We start from the raw sequence: 22,596 nt of genomic DNA on the forward strand, positions 1-22,596 counted from the left end.
AAGTGGCCATTATGGGGATCAGTGTTTGTTTTAGTCGGACTTGACTCTACACTGTAAAAAAATGCAGCATTTTTGTCAAATCAACATATATTTTGTTACTTTAACTTATAAAAACAAGTTGAAATATCACAGGTAAAAACTTGAAATAATAATGTGATTCATGCTAAAAATAGGTTGATTTGACTTGCAAAACCAAGTGGTTTTAACTTAACTAAACAGTTTACGTACTATGAACTCTTTTGAGTTTTTTCCGGTCTTGATGTTTTGTGTCTGTGGTCCAGGTGTAAAAAAGGGGGACAAGGTGGCCATTTACCTTCCCATGATTCCAGAGCTGGTGTACACAATGTTGGCATGTGCTAGAATTGGGGCGGTTCACTCTATTGTGGTAAGCAAAACAATGATTTTTATTAAACTGCATAACTGAATCACATTCACTCACCCTTACTATGTATTTGTCATTTATTCAGTGACTTGAAGTGCATTCAATGTATACAATGCATTAGTATGAAAAGTAAACTCATTACATTGGCATTGATATCACTATGTTCAACTTTTTAAGCCAGTTTTTTACTATATTATCTCAGTAATTGTTTCTTTTAAATATGAGCATAAAACAGTGCACACATGTTTACGTATCTTTGATCTGTGATTACAATGAATGGTCAATATATTTATTGAAGAACCCATATTATGCATAAATAAACCTTAACAAGGTGTTTGTTTAGACATAAATGTATGTTAGCAGTATGTGAGCAACCACCCTACAATAAAAAAACACCCACTTTTTTAATCCCCATAAAACCAAAGCAGTCTCATTGGGTGATTCTCACGAAAACTTGGTTTTAAACATGTCAAGCATGAAAATGTAAAAATTGCTTAAATTTACTTTTTTTCCCACCAGACATTGAAAAACAAAGTCTGGAGTAAATGGGAACATTAATTTAAAAACTTTTACTTATCATTTAACACTTTTTGTAACATAATTTAAAAAATTAGTCCTAAAAAATCTCATTACCGCAACAGTCAGAAAACATCAACACTGACATATTTTCAAAATGACATGACAAACCTGAAAGAACATAATTTGGAGATTCTGCACATGCATTTAAAATCAAAGTATTATGCTTCTATTAATTAAATTAACATTTAATAAGCTTCTGTTGCGGTAATGATAATCAAAATGTCGTGTAAGCATTCTGACTAGACAATATTTCAAATTAACTGTAAAAAAATGATCTTACCTGGTAGCCATCTTGAAGTAACTGGTCCATGTGCTTGGTCACTCAAAATCAAACTTTATTAAAATTCTGTATGTGTGCTTAAACTGTTCTCAAAAAGTGTTGCGGAGGATGAGAACATCAGGCATGGACACATCATTTTCCTAATTTTTTTTCATTATTATTATACATGAATATTAAGTAAATATTTTTTCTGTCATCTAAAGTAGTCTAGCAAAACATCCATTTATTTTTTTTTCTTAATATTTTTGTGTTAATTTGATTAAATTACAACATAACGCATGTTCAAACACAGCCGGACACATTGCGAATGAGAATAAGAATTTCAGCAGAAAATGAGATAAAATGTACAATTATAAATTCTTATGTTGAAATCACACATTGTGCAAGGTAGAACACAGTATTGTGTTAATTCTGATGCTTTTTAATGTTACTATATTACACATTTTAAAGCTAAAATCATTAGTGCTGTGGTGTTTCAATGGTTTCGTGAGAATCACCCCATTAGACATGCTGTTTTGATTAATGTTTTGTTAATGTGATGTCACAGCGACAAAGCCCCGCCCATGGCCACTGACTGACTGGTTAATTTTACAAAAAAATTCTAAATATGTTTGTTAGCAGCGCTGATGCGGCTAAAGATACTATTGTCCCAGACTGTATTCACAGAAATCAGATCTATTTTCAGCCAAAAGCTGTCATGTCGTGATCGTGACAGAAGCGCTCACTATCAGTTGGTGAAGAAGTGAGAAGCTTTAGCTCATTTGGATTTAAAGGTACACACATAAAAAAGCACTTTTTGCTCACGTCCAAATATGGGCATTTTGGACATGATTTAATTAATGATTTGTGGGATATTTTGAGCTGAAACTTCACAGACACATTCTAGGCACACCTGAGACTTATGTAAAAATGGGCAAAATATGTGCCCTTTAACATATAGATACTGCCCATAGTATGCCACAGTTGATATAATGTTTAATTTATTGTTGGTCTGACATTATAAAACTATGCAACCCAGTATCACGACAAGACGTGAAATACTCACGTTGGTCCACGTTGGAAAACGTGTAGATGTCACAGTTTAACACCCTCAGACGTGAATCTTATAAGGTCTTTTTCTCTCCAATCTAAGGGGGGACATTTGATTTTGAATAAATGAGCTAAATTTTTGACTTTTAATTATGTTTTTATGAACATCAGGGTCAGTTCTAGTTTGAAATTGTATAGTATGTGATTTTAAAAATGGTTTAAACTTTGTCTCAGCCTTAGCAGGAATATTGTTAATATGTATTTAATGAGTGTGCCCTCATTTACCCCACCATGACTATTTTTACCAGCCAAGACTCTCTTGCCATGTAAAGGTTATAGCTGAAGTAAAAATATCACAGGCACTTTTAATCAAGTATTTAAAGTATTGAAACTATTTGATGCATAGATGATGACCCCATTTCAGCCAGCCCATTGTTCTCCTTATCCTAAATTATATTCAAATGTGAAATGCTTTTTCCTATTACAGCCCAATATTCAGATAAACTTTTATACTTCCTTTATCTTAAATAATGCCCCACATGAAAAGTTGCACTAAAATACTATGTAAGTGCAGTTAGTGAATATACAATTTCACGCATTATTTTGTACTTAATCGTTATTTTGTACTTATTAAAATAAATATAAGAACATCTAACTGTATTATGAGACACCATTTATTTCAATATACTGAAAATCAATTTAAGTTTTTTGTACTTTTTTTTTTTAGCTGGGGCTGTAAAGAAGTTTGCTGTTACTTTCTAAGCAATTAGATAACAAACAAAAATCCCAAAACCATTTTAATAAAGGAGGGATTGGCACCATATCTAAAAAGTGCTCTATTTTCAAGCCCTAATTTTGTACTTTGCATAGTAAAAACTCCTCTCCTGTCTTTCTGTGTCAGTTTGCAGGCTTTTCCTCGGAGTCCCTGTGTGAGAGAATTGTGGATGCTCGGTGTAATATACTGGTAACAGCAGGTAACTATGATTTTACCCTAAAGTTTACCCTATAGCATCATCTTACCAGAAAGAAGTTGTTAATTCTCTGCATTACACGGCTCTCTAAAAAATTGGCCAGTTTTGACGTTCAAGACGTGTATATTATTCCAGATGGCAACCGCCTGAAACTAATAACACACGGCTGCAAATCATTTTGACATGTACAGTTTAATAATTACACAAAAACATATAAATATGTCTTTTAATAACATATCCGGCATTATATTTACAAATGATTAAACAAAGACCTGTCCTACCTTAAAACACCGAAAGTAAACAGGTCTATCTTGTGGAAGGTCTGCATTTATTAAAAATTAGCAAATAAAATATTAAAAATCAATATTTAATGTTCCTTACCTTACTTATGGGGTAAATAGTCATGTAATATGCAGGATAATGTAGAGGCAGCAGGTTTTTATAGCGAAATAAACCCTGCCTCTGTGATAACAACCAGTTGCTAATCCCTTATTGTGGGTCCACACCAAATGTGAGTTCAACAATTTGCGTTAGTAGATTACATACAAAGTCAATGCAAAGACGCGATCAGATGCATCCTCATGTGGGGCGATGCGAATGACGTGATATGGGCAGCGCGTTTGCCACGAAAACACGCACCATTCACCTCAAACGCGTCTTCGCCCAAGTTGACAATATTCAACTCGAGCGGAAAATTCGCATGTCACAAAATTAAATCCTGTGAGTAATCTAGAGCGAGTAACGCAATGCCCCCTGTTTGGTGTGTACGTAGCATTACTGTAGGTTTTCACCAGCCACATTTGAGGTGTCAAATTCACGTCTACCGCTTCTAGTTTGCCGCTTAAACATTTTGAGTATATTGGCTTCGTTCGCACGTAAAAGCCGCACTTGAAATTCTAGTCATCGAGACATTCACGCAGAAATTTGCGTCATGGGAGGGGCTTTGCGACTCCGTTCGCTTCCTGTAATCATGTCACTACTAGAGCAATCTCCTGATTGGTTAACATGGCGCGTTTTTCCGCCAAAGTTCAAATTTTTCAAATCGCAGCAATGCTCAATTTGCATGAACTAGACGTGCGAATGAGGCGGAATTGTGTCTACAACGGCGCGCTTAACGCCTCATTCGTGCCGCGAGACCTCCAGAAGCGCATTGAAATCACTTACCCTTGACGCCTCTACCGCGGCTGGTGTGAACGCAGCATTACTTATTAAAGGTGCCATAGAATAAAAAACTGTATTTACCTCAGCATAGATGCGTTCTGTACATAGTAATGGAATATTGTGAGCCTTAAACGCGTTTGTTTCCTAATTTTTATGTAAACCTGCTGCATGCAAAAGACTGCTGGAAAACAAGCCAATCTCAACATAATACAGACACAAGCTATGACTGCTAAGTTAGCGCTATATGCTAATTAATGCTATATGCTATCATTTAGGGCGAAGTTCTACTATTGACGTTATAGTTATGTTTTGCACCATCTCATGCCCCCAGTTTGAGAACCACTGTTGTAAATCATTTAAAACCAGCAGTCACATGGGAGCTTGTCATGTTAACAAAGCTTCGGTCAATTATTTGCCCAGAATGCTTTGGGTGGCCAGTGAGATCTAAATCAGCCCTAATTTTAACACCTGTTCTTTCTCTTTTTTCATGCGTTTGCTTTCTCTTTGTGTGTATGTGACCCACAGATGGCGTTTACAGAGGTGACAAACTGATCAATCTGAAGAAGATTGCAGATGAAGCTCTGGAGCGTTGCAAGGGGAGGTACATCTTTATTTTTAATATCCTCTTCTTTTTTTAAAGGATAGTTTACCCAAAAATTAAAATTCTGTCATCATTCACTCACCTTCATGTTGATCTAAACCTGTATGAGTTTTTTTCTTCTGTTGAACACAAAATAAAATATTTTTAAACATAGATGGTAAGCACGCAGATAACTTCACCCATTGACTTCCATAGTAGGAAAAACAAATACTATGGTTGTCAATATGTATAAGAAAAAAGTTTAGATCAACATGAAGGTGAGTTAATGGGAATACTATACCTTTAAAATCCCCTAACTCAATCTGCACCAAACCATCAGCCCGTTCCAGTGTCACCCATTTGGAATCTATCAAGGGTTGCCGGGCAACAGCACGGTTTGGAAGCCTCCTTTTTATATCGCTATTATGATGTGTGAAATGAGACATCAGCATCAGAGTGCCAAAAAAAAACACATGTTACAGAATGAGACCGTGTTGTGCAACGTGTCACCAGATGGTTGTCGATAATTATTTCTGTGCATCAGGTGTTGATGGTTATTACTCAAACCATTGACATAATGCAGTGATATGAATACACACAGGTATCATTTGTGCCGTTGCATCAGTATTACTATTTATATTTAGGCAGCCAAACTGACTTAAAAAAGTAAGAAGAACGGCAATCAATCCAGCCCATTCTTATGATTTGCATATAAATAGCACGCAGTGTGAAAAGTCGTGCAATACATACGGCAAATTTCAATTTTGTGTGCATATGATACACCAGTCCTTCCCGTTTACTTAATGTGGCACATCTTTTTGTGTCATATTGGTTTATCCTTTTTTCATTTTTTTACCATTGTCGCTTGGGTTTTTGTTACATTACTGTATATGACATCCTAACTCAGTGGTTCTCAAACTGGGGGCTCTGAGATGGTGCCAGGGGGGCCCAGTCTGAGAACCATTCCAAGTTTTGGAATGTTTTATGTCATATATTATCTTTCGGGGGGCATGAAGGGATGCACCATACACAAGGGAGGCCGTACCCCAAAAAAGTTCAAGAACCACTGCCCTAACCCAAATCTAACCCCTACTCCAAGCGACCACGGTTTAAAAATAGACAAAAACATGGAGAAACCTATATTTTATATGACATCCTAAAGCAAATCCCAAATCTAACCCCAAACCAAAGCGACAGAAAAAAAACCAGCCAAAAAAATAAGAAACCAATACATAAAATGACACGAAAGGATGCGCTGTATTAAGTGAAGGGGAAGGACTGGCGTATCATACTGTATGCACTCAAAAAATTTTATTTGGCATATGTATTGCACGACTTTACACACTACGTGATATATCAATCCATGAGAAGTGTAAGAAACAAAATATTTGATAGAGACAAACTGCTGCCAAGATGTTATATTACTTATCTAAGCTATCAGACTTATGATTTTTGCTTGTTGAATGATAAAAGTGATTTTAGAGTGGTTTCATCATTTGGATGTGTCATCAGATATCTGAGTCATTATGTGCTACAGTTTCCAAACTCTGTTGTTAATCTGATCATTTTTACCTTTTGATATTTTTCTCTTAGCATATGTGTTCAGAAATGTGTGGTGGTGAAACATCACGCCTTCATCACAAACACTGACGCTTCCAACAAACTACAGGTACAATAGTTCATCCAGAAATTATTACAAAATATTGATAAAACAATATATAATAAGAGCTCTCGTACCTCATACACACGTCAAGAAGCATTTCTGTCATTTCAACCATACACTGTAAAAAAGGTAAAAGTTGGATCAACTTTAAAAAATATTTAATTGGTAACACTTAAAAAATTAAGTTGTTTCAACTTACATGTTTAAGTAAAAACATTTTAGATGAAAAATTTATGTTAAAATAACTTGCATTTTTTGGTGTTACTGTTATTGTTTTTAGGTGTTAAGTGTTAAGTAATTTTTGAAGTTAACTTTTTACAGTGTATAGCAGTGCAGTACATAGGCTGTTTCTCAATATGCGTTCTTCAGCGATCTTGCTTCCTTCTGTTCTCGCTCTACTTCATCATTAAAGTCGCCATGAAACGGAAGTAGCGATTGACTTTTTTTTCCCGTGGTGACAAATGAAAGGACTTCTGAAATGAAATAAGGCAGGGCTGGATTTGAATTTGTCCATCGAGATCTGATTGGATCATTTGAAGTTGGGTCGTGTTGCTAATTGCTAATCGCTGCAATCTTTTCCCAGACCCTGCCCACCTGCCATACCATATGACCAGAAGTGAAGAGAGATCGTTTTAAGGAGGGAAGGAGATTTGCATTTTTGATTAAAGATTATGATTATATATATATATATTGTTTTTCATTTCAATTTCATTGCGACTTTAACAGTCGAAGGCCCTGTCCGAAATGGCGCACTTCATTTGGACTTTCGGTCTCGTGGCCTTAAATTGCACGTGCTCGCTTAGTCTATGAGTCCGTAGGGTGTCCCATCTGTCATTTTTGCACTTTGAAGTGTGCTCATCAGCGCCTCCTTTGCCCCTTGATACGTTTCTTCAGCGAAGCCCGCACTGCAGCAGGCTTCGCGCACTTAACAAACCCAGAAGTCATTGCGAAAGAGCAATCAGACCAATCAGACGACGGGAGGGAGGAGTTCACACTGACGGGCAACTTCTCTACCTATTTCCGGTGTAACGCTCGAGTCTGTCCAAAAATACGACTCCGGTGCACCCACATGGACTCGCAAAAAGGGTCCCTAAAGTCTGCACTACATGATGTCATCAAAGTGTGGACTCTGAGGAGGACCACAACTCTGGAGTGTGCCATTTGGGACAGGGCCTCAAGGGGCCCTAAAGTCTGCACTACATGATGTCATCACAGTGTGGACTCTGAGGAGGACCACAAGTCCAGAGTGTGCCATTTGGGACAGGGCCTCAAGGGGCCCTAAAGTCTGCACCACATGATGTCATCAAAGTGTGGACTCTGATGAGGACCACAAGTCCGGAGTGTGCCATTTGGGACAGGGCCTCAAGGGGCCCTAAAGTCTGCACTACATGATGTCATCACAGTGTGGACTCTGAGGAGGACCACAAGTCCGGAGTGTGCCATTTGGGACAGGGCCTCAAGGGGCCCTAAAATCTACACTACATGATGTCATCAAAGTGTGGACTCTGAGGAGGACCACAAGTCCGGAGTGTGCCATGTGGGTCAGGGCCTCAAGGGTCCCTAAAGTCTGCACTACATGATGTCATCACAGTGTGGACTCTGAGGAGGACCACAAGTCCGGAGTGTGCCATTTGGGACAGGGCCTCAAGGGTTCCTAAAGTCTGCACTACATGATGTCATCAAAGTGTGGACCCTGAGGAGGACCACAAGTCCGGAGTGTGCAATTAGGGACAGGGCCTCAAGGGTCCCTAAAGTCTGCACTACATGATGTCATCAAAGTGTGGTCTCTGAGGAGGACCACAAGTCCGGAGTGTGCCATTTGGGTCAGGGCCTAAAGGGTTCCTAAAGTCTGCACTACATGATGTCATCACAGTGTGGACTCTGAGGAGGACCACAAGTCCGGAGTGTGCCATTTGGGACAGGGCCTCAAGGGGCCCTAAAATCTACACTACATGATGTCATCAAAGTGTGGACTCTGAGGAGGACCACAAGTCCGGAGTGTGCCATGTGGGTCAGGGCCTCAAGGGTCCCTAAAGTCTGCACTACATGATGTCATCACAGTGTGGACTCTGAGGAGGACCACAAGTCCGGAGTGTGCCATTTGGGACAGGGCCTCAAGGGTTCCTAAAGTCTGCACTACATGATGTTATCAAAGTGTGGACCCTGAGGAGGACCACAAGTCCGGAGTGTGCCATTTGGGACAGGGCCTCAAGGGTCCCTAAAGTCTGCACTACATGATGTCATCAAAGTGTGGACTCTGAGGAGGACCACAAGTCCGGAGTGTGCCATTTGGGTCAGGGCCTCAAGGGTCCCTAAAGTCTGCACTACATGATGTCATCACAGTGTGGACTCTGAGGAGGACCACCAGTCCGGAGTGTGCCATTTGGGACAGGGCCTCAAGGGGCCCTAAAGTCTGCACTACATGATGTCATCAAAGTGTGGACTCTGAGGAGGACCACAAGTCCGGAGTGTGCCATTTGGGACAGGGCCTCAAGGGGCCCTAAAGTCTGCACTACATGATGTCATCAAAGTGTGGACTATGAGGAGGACCACAAGTCCAGAGTGTGCCGTTTGGGACAGGGCCTCAAGGGGCCCTAAAGTCTGCACTGCATGATGTCATCACAGTGTGAACTCTGAGGATTACCACAAGTCCGGAGTGTGCCATTTGGGACAGGGCCTCAAGGGTCCCTAAAGTCTGCACTACATGATGTCATCAAAGTGTGGACTCTGAGGAGGACCACAAGTCCGGAGTGTGCCATTTGGGTCAGGGCCTCAAGGGGCCCTAAAGTCTGCACTACATGATGTCATCACAGTGTGGACTCTGAGGAGGACCACAAGTCCGGAGTGTGCCATTTGGGACAGGGCCTCAAGGGGCCCTAAAATCTGCACTACATGATGTCATCACAGTGTGGACTCTGAGGAGGACCACAAGTCCGGAGTGTGCCATTTGGGACAGGGCCTCAAGGGGCCCTAAAGTCTGCACTACATGATGTCATCAAAGTGTGGACTCTGAGGAGGACCACAAGTCCAGAGTGTCACATTTGGGACAGGGCCTCAAGGGTCCCTAAAGTCTGCACTACACGATGTCATTAAAGTGTGGACTCTGAGGAGGACCACAAGTCCGGAGTGTGTCATTTGGGACAGGGCCTCAAGGGGCCCTAAAATCTGCACTACATGATGTCATCAAAGTGTGCACTATAAGGAGGACCACAAGTCCGGAGTGTGCCATTTCGGACAGGGCCTCAAGGGTCCCTAAAATCTGCACTACATGATGTCATCAAAGTGTGGACTCTGAGGAGGACCACAAGTCCAGAGTGTGCCATTTGGGACAGGGCCTCAAGGGACCCTAAAGTCTGCACTACATGATGTCATCACAGTGTGGACTCTGAGGAGGACCACAAGTCCCGAGTGTGCCATTTGGGACAGGGCCTCAAGGGGCCCTAAAGTCTGCACTACATGATGTCATCAAAGTGTGGACTATGAGGAGGACCACAAGTCCAGAGTGTGCCATTTGGGACAGGGCCTCAAGGGGCCCTAAAGTCTGCACTACATGATGTCATCAAAGTGTGGACTCTGAGGAGGACCACAAGTCCGGAGTGTGCCATTTGGGACAGGGCCGAAGTTCAATTCCAATTCTCAAGAACACAAGTACAGAGGATGCATGAAAATAGCTGGATGTGTTCTTGATATCGAGGATGCATCGAGTGCAGACTTACACCCTGAAATCTGGGGAGGTCAGGTGACCAAGAGGAAGATCGCACACATCTCAATTCTCACAAGTGCACTTTGTGTTCTTGCAACCTTCTGAGTTCGTTCTTCCGAGGTCGCCTAGCAAGACCAGTCTTCACAAGAATGCAAGTCCGTTCTTCGCGTTATTGGAATTGAGAAACAGCCCTTGTGAAATGAGACAGCGTTTCTCCAGGACTATGGCAATACTGACCAACATAAATCAACACATAGCAAAAGACTAGAAAAAGTACATTTTTAGCCTAGCAACATAAAGTGTATGTGTGCAATCTAGTGCAAACAGTGCCAGACAAGAGACAAATGCAAGACAGTACAAGACACTACAGTATGCATAAAATAAATAATAAAGTAGCGCCAACCAATGCAATATGGCTCTGATTACAAAAGAGAATGATTGTAAACATCCCTACACATAATTTAGCTGCAGAAGGTAATAGCATAGTAAAGTGTAATGTGCAAAATATAACATTAAAGTGTGATGATGTGCAAAGAAACGCATTAAAACAGTACTGACATGTTGTTGACATAAAACAGTGTTGAGACATGAATGGATGTGATAGACCATTATCAGGTGTTATGGGAGGAAGTGAATGAGATATCCTTAATAATGCAGTGAAATAAACCTGTGTGTGCTTTAGACCCCATGGGACGTTGAGTGTGATATTTGGTGGGATGATCTTCTGGATGGGGTGTCAGATGAGTGTGAACCAGAGTGGATGGACTCTGAAGATCCTCTTTTCATACTTTATACAAGCGGCTCTACAGGAAAACCCAAGGCAAGTGACCCTTAAAGGGATAGTTCACCCAAAAATGAAAATTCATTTGAAAATTCAAAGCATGTTGATATATGCCTTACAGATTGTGCTGTATGCAAGTACTCATTTAAAGAGGTTCTTTCCCTCATTAATTTCTCTCTACAGGGGGTTGTTCATACTGTTGCTGGCTACATGCTATATACATCACTGACATTTAAGCATGTGTTTGATTATCACCATGACGACGTGTACTGGTGCACTGCAGACATTGGATGGATCACAGGCCACTCCTACATCACGTACGGGCCATTAGCCAATGGAGCAACAAGCGTGCTCGTAAGATCTGTGCTCAATTTTTATGCAAAAGCATTGGTTGCATGTTTTAGTACATTTAAATAATGTTTTTTTTATTAGTTTTCTTTATGATTATTAGTAATTTAGCCTGAATGTGTGTGTGTTTGTGTTTGTGTGCATGTGCGTGTGTGTGTAGTTTGAAGGTGTTCCAGTTTACCCTCATGTGGGCAGATGCTGGGAGGTCATTGAGAAATATGGAGTCTCTAAATTCTACACAGCACCCACTGCTATCAGACTGCTGATGAAATATGGAAGAGAACCACTACAACAGTGAGCACAAAAACAACACACACGCACTCACACACACACACACACACACACACACACATGCACACGCGCACATGCACACACGCACGCACCCACGCACACACGCACTCACACACACACACACACACACACACACAACAACAACTCCTGCACACATTAACAAACACATACAGCCACACACGTGCGCAATCAATACAAACAAACACATAACCAACCTGCACACAAAAACAGTCAAATACAACAACACCGCACACAACAAAGACACACACAACAACAACTCCTGCATACAATAACAAACACTTACAACCGTACCCACATACAATAAATACAAACAAACACATAACCAAACCTGCACACAACAACAGTTAAAGAAAACAACACCCGCACACAATACACACACACACACAACAAACACACACACAAACAACACACACACAACAACTCCTGCACACAATAACAAACACATACAACCACAGCCGCATACAACATATACAGACAAACACATAACCAAACCTGCACACAACAACAGTCAAATACAACAACTCCTGCACACAATAACAAACACATCCCTGCAAGTAAGCCTACGATGGCCCTGTATGGGCATAGCCTAAGGGCCCCGCGCAGGTTCCTTCACTGGCGAAACGTTGGCCCCTTAGCGCTGGCCCTGCATGGGCAGCCCTCACTTAGCCCCCAGGAAGTCCTCATCCAGCAAAATACCCAGAGTTAAATAAACACTGCTGGATGTATATATTGTCCCATCTTACAGAGTGTTAAAAAGTAACAATGAAGCAGAATTAAAAGCGCTGTTATCCTCTTTCTCAACATCTCTGTCTGAAATCTAAAATTGCATTTTACCTCTTACTTGTAGAGTCATTTTCTTACTTAAGGTTGAGATTTTGTTTCATTCGAAGTCACCACTATTGTGATCAGTGTTTTATTTAGTTGAACTTGCGTCTTACATTGTTCAATCGTTTGATTGCTATAACTTTGTGTGTTTAAGACATGTTTGTTATGGCAGAGTGCAATCGTTTGGTGGTGGTCAGGTCAGTAAATAAAGTCTAAACATCATCATATAAAAACGTATGTATTAATTTATTGTTTGCACATTTATCAGAAGCATCTTTCTCTAACAATGCGACACCACAGCACGAGATCCAGCTCTCCCGCAGCAGCCCGTCCTTCAGAAGAATTTTAAAACACTGACACTCAAAATTAACCGCTGTATAATGTAGACACACAAATATCAAGAATCAGAGTATGAATCACAATGATGGTGACAATAAAGTGAGAAGCTTCATGCTGCAATGCATGCTGGGTATCAACAAATTACAAATCTCATCCAGGACTCCCAGAATGCACTGCGTCATGAATAAATAATGACCTTTTTTGTACCATTTTCTTTGTCACCATTGCTGAGATCCACACTCTGACTCTTGATGTCTGTGCATCCACATTGTGCAGTGGTTAATGTTTATGTGCAAACTATCAAAATCCTTCAGAATGACAAACCGCCATGAGAGTTCTGGACCCCACACTGTAGCATTTCATTATTAATGGAAAATGATGCTTCGGATGAGGGGGGAAAACTATATTAATAAATCTGTTCATTAAATGATTTTATTACACGGCTCTCTGGAATGCTTGATTCTGATTGGTCAGTTGAGACATTTGCAGGTTCATTCTTTTCAAATAATAACCGCTCCAAAGTAATAACGCATAGCCGGTACTACTTGTACGATTAAAATCGTTCCGCGCCAATAAAGACCAATAAAGATTACTGTTTGGCGCCATCTTTTGACAAACACTGGACAACCACAATTAAGAATGGAAAATTTTGACATTAATTTTAACATGTACGGAAAAAACAAAACATTTAAACAGTGGATAGATGAACAAACAACAACAAGACACAGAGAGCTTACTGAGACTGAACTTGACAAAATAGAGCATGACAGCTACGAAGCCAACACACAAAAAATACAGAATGTGCATTAAAACTTCTCAAAGACTGGCTAAAAGAGAAAAAAATGGAGACAGACAAGTATGAAGCAGATGATCTTAATAAGGTATTACGATCATTTCATGCATCTGTGCAAAGTTTCGCGGAAGGATAAAAATGTTAATTTAAAACAAATATGCCAATAAAATGTTTCAAATTAATAATCATGTCCGTTTTTTTCTTATGTGACAAGTAGCCGTGTAATAAGCGGGATAATGTAGAGGCAGCCGGTAGTTATCGGGAAAATAAGCCCCTTCAGTGTGATACAAGACCCTCCGCTTCGCGTCGGGTCCTGATCACACTGTCGGGGCATATTTCCCAATAACTACCGGCTGCCTCTACATTATCCCTTACATGTTTGACAATGTTTATGTATCAACCATCAATATTCAATTACAATTGCCTTTTCTTTGCTATAACATGTGTTTTAAACATACTTAGATATAGCAGCCAGAAAACACTAACAAGCTAACGGTCAAGAGTCAAAGTCCAAGTAAAACAACCACTGATCACAACAATGGTGACCCCAAATGAAACAGCCAACATCTTGACATAGGTTAAGAGGGTGACTCTACAAGTAAGATGTGAAATGCAATTTTAGGTTTCAGACAGATGTTGAGACTAGCTCTAAGTGGGCCCATAAAGGGCCATCGTAGGCTTACTTGCAGGGATACAACCACACCTGCACACAACCAACGGAGACAGACACACAACAACAGACACATACAACTCCTGCACACATTAACAAAGACATACAACCACACCCGCATACAACATATACAAACACATAACCAAACCTGCACACAACAACAGTCAAATACAACAACACCACACACAACAAACACACACACACACACACACACACACACACACACACAACAACAACAACTCCTGCACACAATAACAAACACATACAACCACACCCGCATACAACATATACAGACAAACACATAACCAAACCTGCACACAACAACATACATAAAATATGGCAGACAACAAACACACACACACACACACAACTCCTGCACACAATAACAAACACGCACACAACACGTAATAACCATACAGACACATGTTGAATTCACATTTATCAAACACAGTCAGTACTTACACTAGAGAGATGTTTGAATGTTAAAAGCGCCATCTATTGGACAAAAATCATTTGGTGGCAGAAAAAAACTTGTCTTCCACAAGTGGATTCATTATTCCATGCAAAGACAGTGAATAAACAGTGAAATTCCCATATTATTTTAAGGAAAAACTGTGTTCCTGTAGCTCAACTGGTAGAGCGCCGCCCTAGCAACCCAATTGTTTTCCCGGGAACTTGCATACTTATAAAAATATATGTTTGGGATAAAAGCTTCTGCCACATGCACACATGTAAATCATGTAATCTTGGATCTCTCCATCTCTCTCAGGTATGATCTGTCCAGTTTGCGTGTGTTGGGTACAGTTGGTGAACCTATAAACCCGGAGGCTTGGCTTTGGTATTATGAAGTTGTGGGGCAGAAGCGTTGTCCGGTTATCGACACCTTTTGGCAAACAGAGACGGTAAAACATTTAAAGCTTTACATTAAAGATCACTGACACTACATTACCACAAAACCTGACCAACTACATGTACATTGGCAACTGTACAGAGTGCGAGTAATCCCCTGTACAGACCAGCAGAGGTCTGGTTTAACCAAGTTTAGCAGCAAGCCACTTTAAGGCCGGTGTTTAACAAATGCTCAAGTTTCAGACCTAAATAATAGGTTTCATAAAACAAGTTTACTATTCAACCATGAGATTAATTGGGTTTTCTGTCGGCAGGGCGGCCATGTTTTGACCCCTTTGCCAGCAGCTACACCTCTGAAGCCAGGATCTGCCGTGAGTCCCCTTAAATCATTTACTGTATAAAAATAGTCAAATGATGGGTCGGACTACATTTTCCCTTTTTTTACCTTGCAGACGTTCCCATTTTTTGGAGTTCAGCCCGCTATTTTAAATGAGCACGGAGAAGAATTAGAGGGGGAGGCTGAGGGCTATCTGGTGAGATTTATATCTTAGTTTTTTTTATTTGTGAAACTGCACAACTATGCGCAAATGTAAAAGTTAATTTGATGTTTCGTTTTCAGGTTTTCCGGAAGCCCTGGCCGGGAATCATGAGGGGTGTGTATGGGAATCAGGAACGCTTCGAAAACACCTACTTCCGAAAATTCCCAGGATTCTATGTGACAGGAGACGGTAATCCTGCAGCATGTGACATTTGTAAATTTGTAAATGGCTAGTAATGTCAAATTATTAAGTCTTATATAAATTTACAACACATTAGTTACTTTAGTGCTATTTTTTACACTATCAGTTGTTGTTTTAAAATTTATTTTTCCTAACAAATTTTTGTATACTAAATTATGTTTCTCTTCAAGGTGCATTTTGTAACTTTTAGAAGGATATTTTGACAGAAATGCATTATATTATTCTTAACTATATTATCAGTGGTGTATAAAGACGTGACAATGAACTGTTATGTTTTAATTACCTTAAAATGAGCCATTTTTATCTACATACACTGCGGGTCCCCTTACATGTTTCTACGGTAGCCCTAAATGGTCAAACTGCTCTATATAGCGTGTTTCCTCACTACGTTGTCTCAGACGATGACGTGTTTGTCATGTGGTGGGTATCGTAGTTTCTTTATGCGTTTAAAAAATTATTTTTTTTGCACAGTTTTACTGCTACATGTCGCTAAAAGTCCCACATTGCACCTGTAATGAACCTTTTGAACTAAATCCTTATGGACTGTCAATACTGTGCACAGATCTTAGCATACCACAGCAATGTTGACACAAACAGCTGATAAACTTAAAGCAACACCAAAGAGTTTTTTACCTTCAAATAACGTTTCCAAAAAAGTTTTTAGTCGTTCATCCACTCGAAACAGGGTAAACGGCACTTTCACATTCGCTTTGCAGCCCTCTATCGGCCAAAACCAAGTTTCCAACCATCGGGTCGCGGCCCTGTAGTTCGAGTGAAAACTACAAAAAACTTGCTTTACGGCAGACCTACAATCCAATCAGAGCCAGCTTTGCTGCAGTAGGCTAAATTATTTACGACAGTGGTAATGGACAATTCCGCTTCCAACCTGTAGAGGGAGCAAAGAGCAAAAACTCTTTAGTGTTGCTTTAAAGGTGCAGTGTGTAGATTTTAGCGGCATCTAGCAGTGAGATTGTGAATTGCAACCAACGGCTTAGTTCACCGTCTACCAAAACGCATAGGGAAGCTACGGTATTCACCACAGGACAAACATATCCAAAAAAAAAATACCGTAGGGTCAAAATGCCCTCTGTAGAGCAGTTTGTCCATTTAGGGCTACTGTAGAAACATGGCGGCCCAAAATGGTGACTTCCATGTAAGGGGACGTAGATATAAACAGTTCATTCTAAGGTAATAAACACATAACAGTTCGTTATGTAAGGTCTTTATACACCACTGGTAATATAGTTATGTATACTATATTGCATTTCTGTCATTAGATCCTTCTAAAAGTTACACACTTCACCTTAAGGTTCAGATTTTTATTTTATTTTATTTTATTTTATTTTATTTTATTTTATTTTATTTTATTTTATTTTATTTTATTTTATTTTATTTTATTTTATTTTATTTTATTTTATTTTATTTTATTTTATTTTATTTTATTCATCTGGCTTTAATCCAAAGCGAATTTAAGTGCATTCAAGTTTTATATTTTTATCAGTTTTATATATTTATCATTGTATTTGTGTTTTCTGGGAATCAAACCTATGAGCTTTGCATTCCTAAGGGGCGGTTCACATTTTGCGCCTAAAACCGCAAGAAAAAACGCGACCATGCCGTTTTTATGCTTCTCTCCAATGCACTTTCCGACGCGGCATTTTAAAAAGTTTTTTTTTAAAATCGCGGTTGTGCTAACGTGCATGGGAAAAAAAGAGCACATTGAACCACATGTGCGACTGTGCGTTGCAACAGTATCACTCTTTATTTGAGCGCACTTTTACATTTAAAAATATTATTCGGATGTGCAAAAAGTTTTCCGCCTCTAATGCAATCCTCTACCAATTGAGCTACACCCTACCCTGAATAAGTGTTTGAAAAATAAAGGTTTTAAAAAGGTCCTTTGAAAAACGCATCTGCCGAATGCATAAAGGTAACATTTCTAATGAAAGTATAACATGGGTATTATGATGTACAGTAAATTCGTGTAACATGTTCTGTAACTTCTTGTGTAATTCCTAACAATACTAATGGATTTCATTATTCAGAATATTTGTCACATCCAGTGTGAAATCCCGTACGGGTCACCACGTGGCTGTTTAAAGCAGTGTCACTAAACTAAACCAGTTACTATATTTAGACTGACCCATCGCTGTATCGTATTGCAGTGTGCTGAGAGATTGTGTCCTTGTGTCCTCAGGCTGCCGGCGGGATAAAGACGGATATTACTGGATTACTGGAAGAATCGATGACATGCTGAATGTCTCTGGTGAGGCCCTAAGATTTCAATACAGCACACCCAGCGGTTATGGATATATATATATAGCTATAAATGGCATTCATACTGCATATACATATATACATATAAACATCCATACATATATACATATACATTTACATATACATATACACACATATGTATATATGCATATACGTATATGTGTGTATGTGTATGTATATATATGTATGTATATATACATTATATATATATATATATATATATATATATATATATATATATATATATATATATATGTAAGCAATAAGGTACGAGAGGCTGTGCTGTGTCGTGAATAAGTAACGGCTGAAGGGCGTTGTTAGGCACGAAACGAAGCGGAGTGACTGCAACCCCTTCGGCCGTTGCTTATTCACGATGCAGCACTTGCCTCGAGTACCTTATTGCTTTTATAAAACGGTTACCACACAATATTAAAGTAGAAAAAATATTAGTGCAACTTTCATGAAGTTAAATCAATAAAATCATTCCTTCCGCTAGAAAAAATAGTCCCTGACTGCGAACAACAACATGAAAGCTCAAATAAAAACAACAAACTGTTCTCAAACTTTGTCTCATTACATGTTTATGTGTTGCTAAGGGTGTTGCTAAGGGCGCAGTGATATTAAATAGAACCGTTGGGTGAAGCGGTCATAGCAGTGTTTTATCGTGAATAAAGCACACCTATTGACCAATCAGAATCAAGGATTGGAACTAACCGTTTTATAAATATATATATGTATGTTTATATATAATGTATGTATATATGTATATATGTGAAGAGTTTCATTGAAAAATGAGATAACCACCATTTTTTAATTGTTCAGAAATCTTGTGTTTTCGTTGTGCATTCCAATTAATTTCAATTAAACCGCAGTTGATTTGTTTTGATTTAAACCTTCATAACTTAAAAAATACAGCTAAGTAGCACCATAAAACAAAATCATAACATGATAACATAATAATAAACATGTTTTGACAAAAATGTAAAAAATGGATTTATCTCGTATATATACATATATATGTACTATACATACATATACATACATATATACATACATATATATATACATATACAAAGATAAAAGGTCATGTCAAAGATTGAAATCAATGTGCAATCAAACTATGATGCTTCTAATCTCATCATTAGATTCTAAGATTCAAGACTGGATTGTACATGGATCCCAAAGTTTAGCTAGTGACAGTCATCATTATACTGACACGCATGTGCAGATGTCTGATCGTCTCTTTTCTTCAAGGTCATCTGTTGAGTACATCAGAGGTGGAGGCCGCCCTTACTGAGCATCCGTCAGTCGCTGAAGCCGCAGTGGTCAGTCGTCCTCATGCGGTAAAGGGAGAGTGTCTGTACTGTTTCGTCACGCTGAAAGACCACATCGAGTTTAACCGCACACTAATGGAGGAACTGAAGAGGAAAGGTAAAAACTCATAATCACAAATAATTTACTGAGCTACATATGTGGGTAGTGACATTAATTATTTTGTGTCTGCATGGTTTAATTAAATGTAAAAGGGTTACAATTTCAAAATAAATTTGCAGATTTCTTGCATACTTTCTCTTTTTTGTGTACCAAGTCTAAATTTTCTGGTTTTATTTCATTTTTAAAGAATATTTGGGGGATATTGCAAAAATGTCAATGTGGTGTAACTGGTCTGTGTCAATTGGTGTAACTAGTTGTTGTTTTTTTTAAATAAAAATGTAAATATATTCATAAAAAATGTGGAATAAAATATAAGCATCTAGTTTAATGTAATATGATTTTTTTACATACATTTTTACATCAAGATTATTTAGAAAACAGAGCTGTTTTCAGCATATGTCAGGGTAAATATTACAAAAACGCATTAAAATTTACATTTAAAAATAATAAATAAAATGATATTTTAAAATATTTTTTGTTTTTGATGATTATGCTTAAATGCCATCAAGGTGGATAAAATATTTAATATTTCTCATTCTTTGGCGCAATTGGCGGTTACACCATTTGACATTTTCAGGTCCATTCAGTCTTAACGTTCATAAAAATGGTGTTTTATTGCATAACATCAACATAAATACACGTGCCTTTAAATAAACATGATGCGTGCTTTTAAAACAAGTTTTTTTTTTAAAGATTTTGAGTTTCTCATCTTGCCAAATGTGTTTTTGTCACTGACACATGTACGTTTGTGAAATTAAGATCATCTCCTTTGTGTATATTGTTTTTTATCAGTAAGGGAAAAGATTGGACCAATAGCCACCCCAGATTTCATCCAGAATGCACCTGGCCTGCCCAAAACTCGCTCGGGTAATACAAGCAAGCTTTTATACATTTTCTATTTTTTTTAACTGATAGGAGAATAAATAAGAAGATCATGTACTAAAGATCTTGTTTATTTCTAGATCTTTTTTTTTTAAACATATGGGGCAGTATCCCAGACAGGGTTTATCCTAATCCCAGATTAAAATGAATGTTTGATGTGCCATAGTTTAAAAACACCATATCTTAACATATCTCAGTGCCATTGTTTTGTCAAAAGTATTATTTTTGTAAGATTTGTTTGTCAAAACTGTCCTAATATAACTAAGGGGCTGTCCACACGGAGACGCGAATCACTGTATACGCATAAATTTGTTATCGTATTGGCGTTTCATCCACACGGATCCGGCGATTTCAGAGAGTGAAACCGCTATTTTTTGAAACCTGATCCTAAAGTGGATAAATCTGAAACCGACACCCTTGCGGTTTCGTCTGTACAGCCAATCCGTATATTTTGTGTAGCGAAAACGTCATCACATCACGTGTCGGAAGCGTTACACGTAACAGCAACAACAATAACGGCGGACTATGTGATTGTGTTCGTGCTACAGAAGCAACTAAAGCCTACTAGCTTTATTACAGCAAAATCTATTGCTTCTATGCAATTGTGGTGACCAAAAAGCGATAATGGACAACACCATACGTTGGTTATGCGCATGCTCAAAGTCTTCTTCTCCGTGTATAGTGTATATCTGTGGCAGAATTACAGCGCCCCATACTGGTCCAGCATATATACTACACCGGTTTCAGTCGGTTTCAGTGGTTTCGTGTTTACGGATTATTTTTTTAGAGCAAGGAAAAAAAATGATCGGATAGGGAATGCACCGGCTTCGTGTGGATATAGCCTAAGGCCTAGTCCTGGATTAATTAATCTAAACGCTGTACGGGAAACCACCCCAAAATGTATTTACTTGAAAACTTAAAATGCAAACTATTTATTGTTGTCAGTGGAATATAAAAAAATCCCTAAAAAATCTTTTCTGTTTTTTCCTCTTCTTTAAGTGTAAATCTCATTAAATGTTGTCAGATTTCTCTGAATTATGGTGCTCAATGTAGTCATTTGGGCATGACTAAATGTAAATGTAAGTCATTCACCTGTTTTTCAGGTAAGATCATGCGACGAGTCCTGAGGCAGATCGCTCGCAATGATAAAGACCTGGGTGACCTCTCGACCCTGGCTGACCCTAAAGTGGTGGATGTGCTGTTTAGTCAAAGGTGCGAGGCGGCTGCGTGAAGACAATCTGATATCACAATGAATCGTTCACATGTGTGAGCTCACCTGAGCTTAAAGACTTTGGGTTTGGGCTTAAAGTGAGCTCAGGTACTGCTAGATCAGATTGTAAAACTTGTGAAAAAATGGTGCAAAAAGTGCTTCACTGGCTCATAATCATATAGGGAACCATTTTTAGTACTAAACCTCACCTATGTAAAATCATATAGTGCTACATTGAAACCATATGTTGTGTAATGTATATGGTTCTACAGAGGTGCTATATAGTGCTAAAAAGGGTTCCCCTATGATTCCAAGCTTTTTAGTAATTTAGCACCATTTTTTAGAGTTCATAAAAAAGATGAAAAGGTGTTCATGCAAAATTATCAAACAAAACATCGCCTCACGTTTGCCTCTAGCACACTAAACTTTATTACAATACAATCATATTTTGTTGATTGTTTGATTCTGTCAGGAGATAGATTATGTAAATGTTTTATTTTTTGATTTGTGTTTTATATATTTTCCTGTATGAAGGATGCCTTGATTTCCGTTATGTTGGACATTACTAACTTTGACTGCACTTTCAGAAGAGTTTATAAATAACAAAAGACTGATTGGTTGTTTAGTTTATGGGTATTAAGAAGTGTTTGAAAAAACACATACAGTACAGTATCTGATACAGTTTATTATTTACATTGCTTATTAAAAGAAGCCTATTATGGTAAAATATGTTACTAGACATGATCATTTTGTGCAGATCTTCAATAAATCTTTTGCTCATTTCAAAA

At 38.6% G+C, this 22,596-nt stretch overlaps 1 protein-coding gene across 2 annotated transcripts in view; it reads left to right on the plus strand.

Moving 5' to 3' along the window:
* The window catches only part of LOC129443162 (acetyl-coenzyme A synthetase, cytoplasmic), a 47,367-nt gene extending 24,771 nt beyond the window's left edge, over positions 1–22,596 (plus strand). For both annotated transcript variants that reach the window (XM_073857042.1, XM_073857041.1), the window contains 15 exons: positions 282–385; positions 3,172–3,244; positions 4,928–5,003; positions 6,576–6,651; positions 11,031–11,168; positions 11,313–11,483; positions 11,638–11,771; positions 15,186–15,318; positions 15,580–15,636; positions 15,718–15,798; positions 15,885–15,993; positions 18,203–18,271; positions 19,537–19,713; positions 20,509–20,583; positions 21,702–22,596. In XM_073857042.1, the coding sequence (XP_073713143.1) occupies positions 282–385; positions 3,172–3,244; positions 4,928–5,003; positions 6,576–6,651; positions 11,031–11,168; positions 11,313–11,483; positions 11,638–11,771; positions 15,186–15,318; positions 15,580–15,636; positions 15,718–15,798; positions 15,885–15,993; positions 18,203–18,271; positions 19,537–19,713; positions 20,509–20,583; positions 21,702–21,829 (1,601 nt within the window). In that variant the 3' untranslated portion in view covers positions 21,830–22,596. The remainder of the gene's footprint in view (positions 1–281; positions 386–3,171; positions 3,245–4,927; positions 5,004–6,575; positions 6,652–11,030; positions 11,169–11,312; positions 11,484–11,637; positions 11,772–15,185; positions 15,319–15,579; positions 15,637–15,717; positions 15,799–15,884; positions 15,994–18,202; positions 18,272–19,536; positions 19,714–20,508; positions 20,584–21,701) is intronic.

Source organism: Misgurnus anguillicaudatus, chromosome 2 (genome assembly GCF_027580225.2).
Source record: "Misgurnus anguillicaudatus chromosome 2, ASM2758022v2, whole genome shotgun sequence".
Taxonomy (NCBI): domain Eukaryota; kingdom Metazoa; phylum Chordata; class Actinopteri; order Cypriniformes; family Cobitidae; genus Misgurnus; species Misgurnus anguillicaudatus.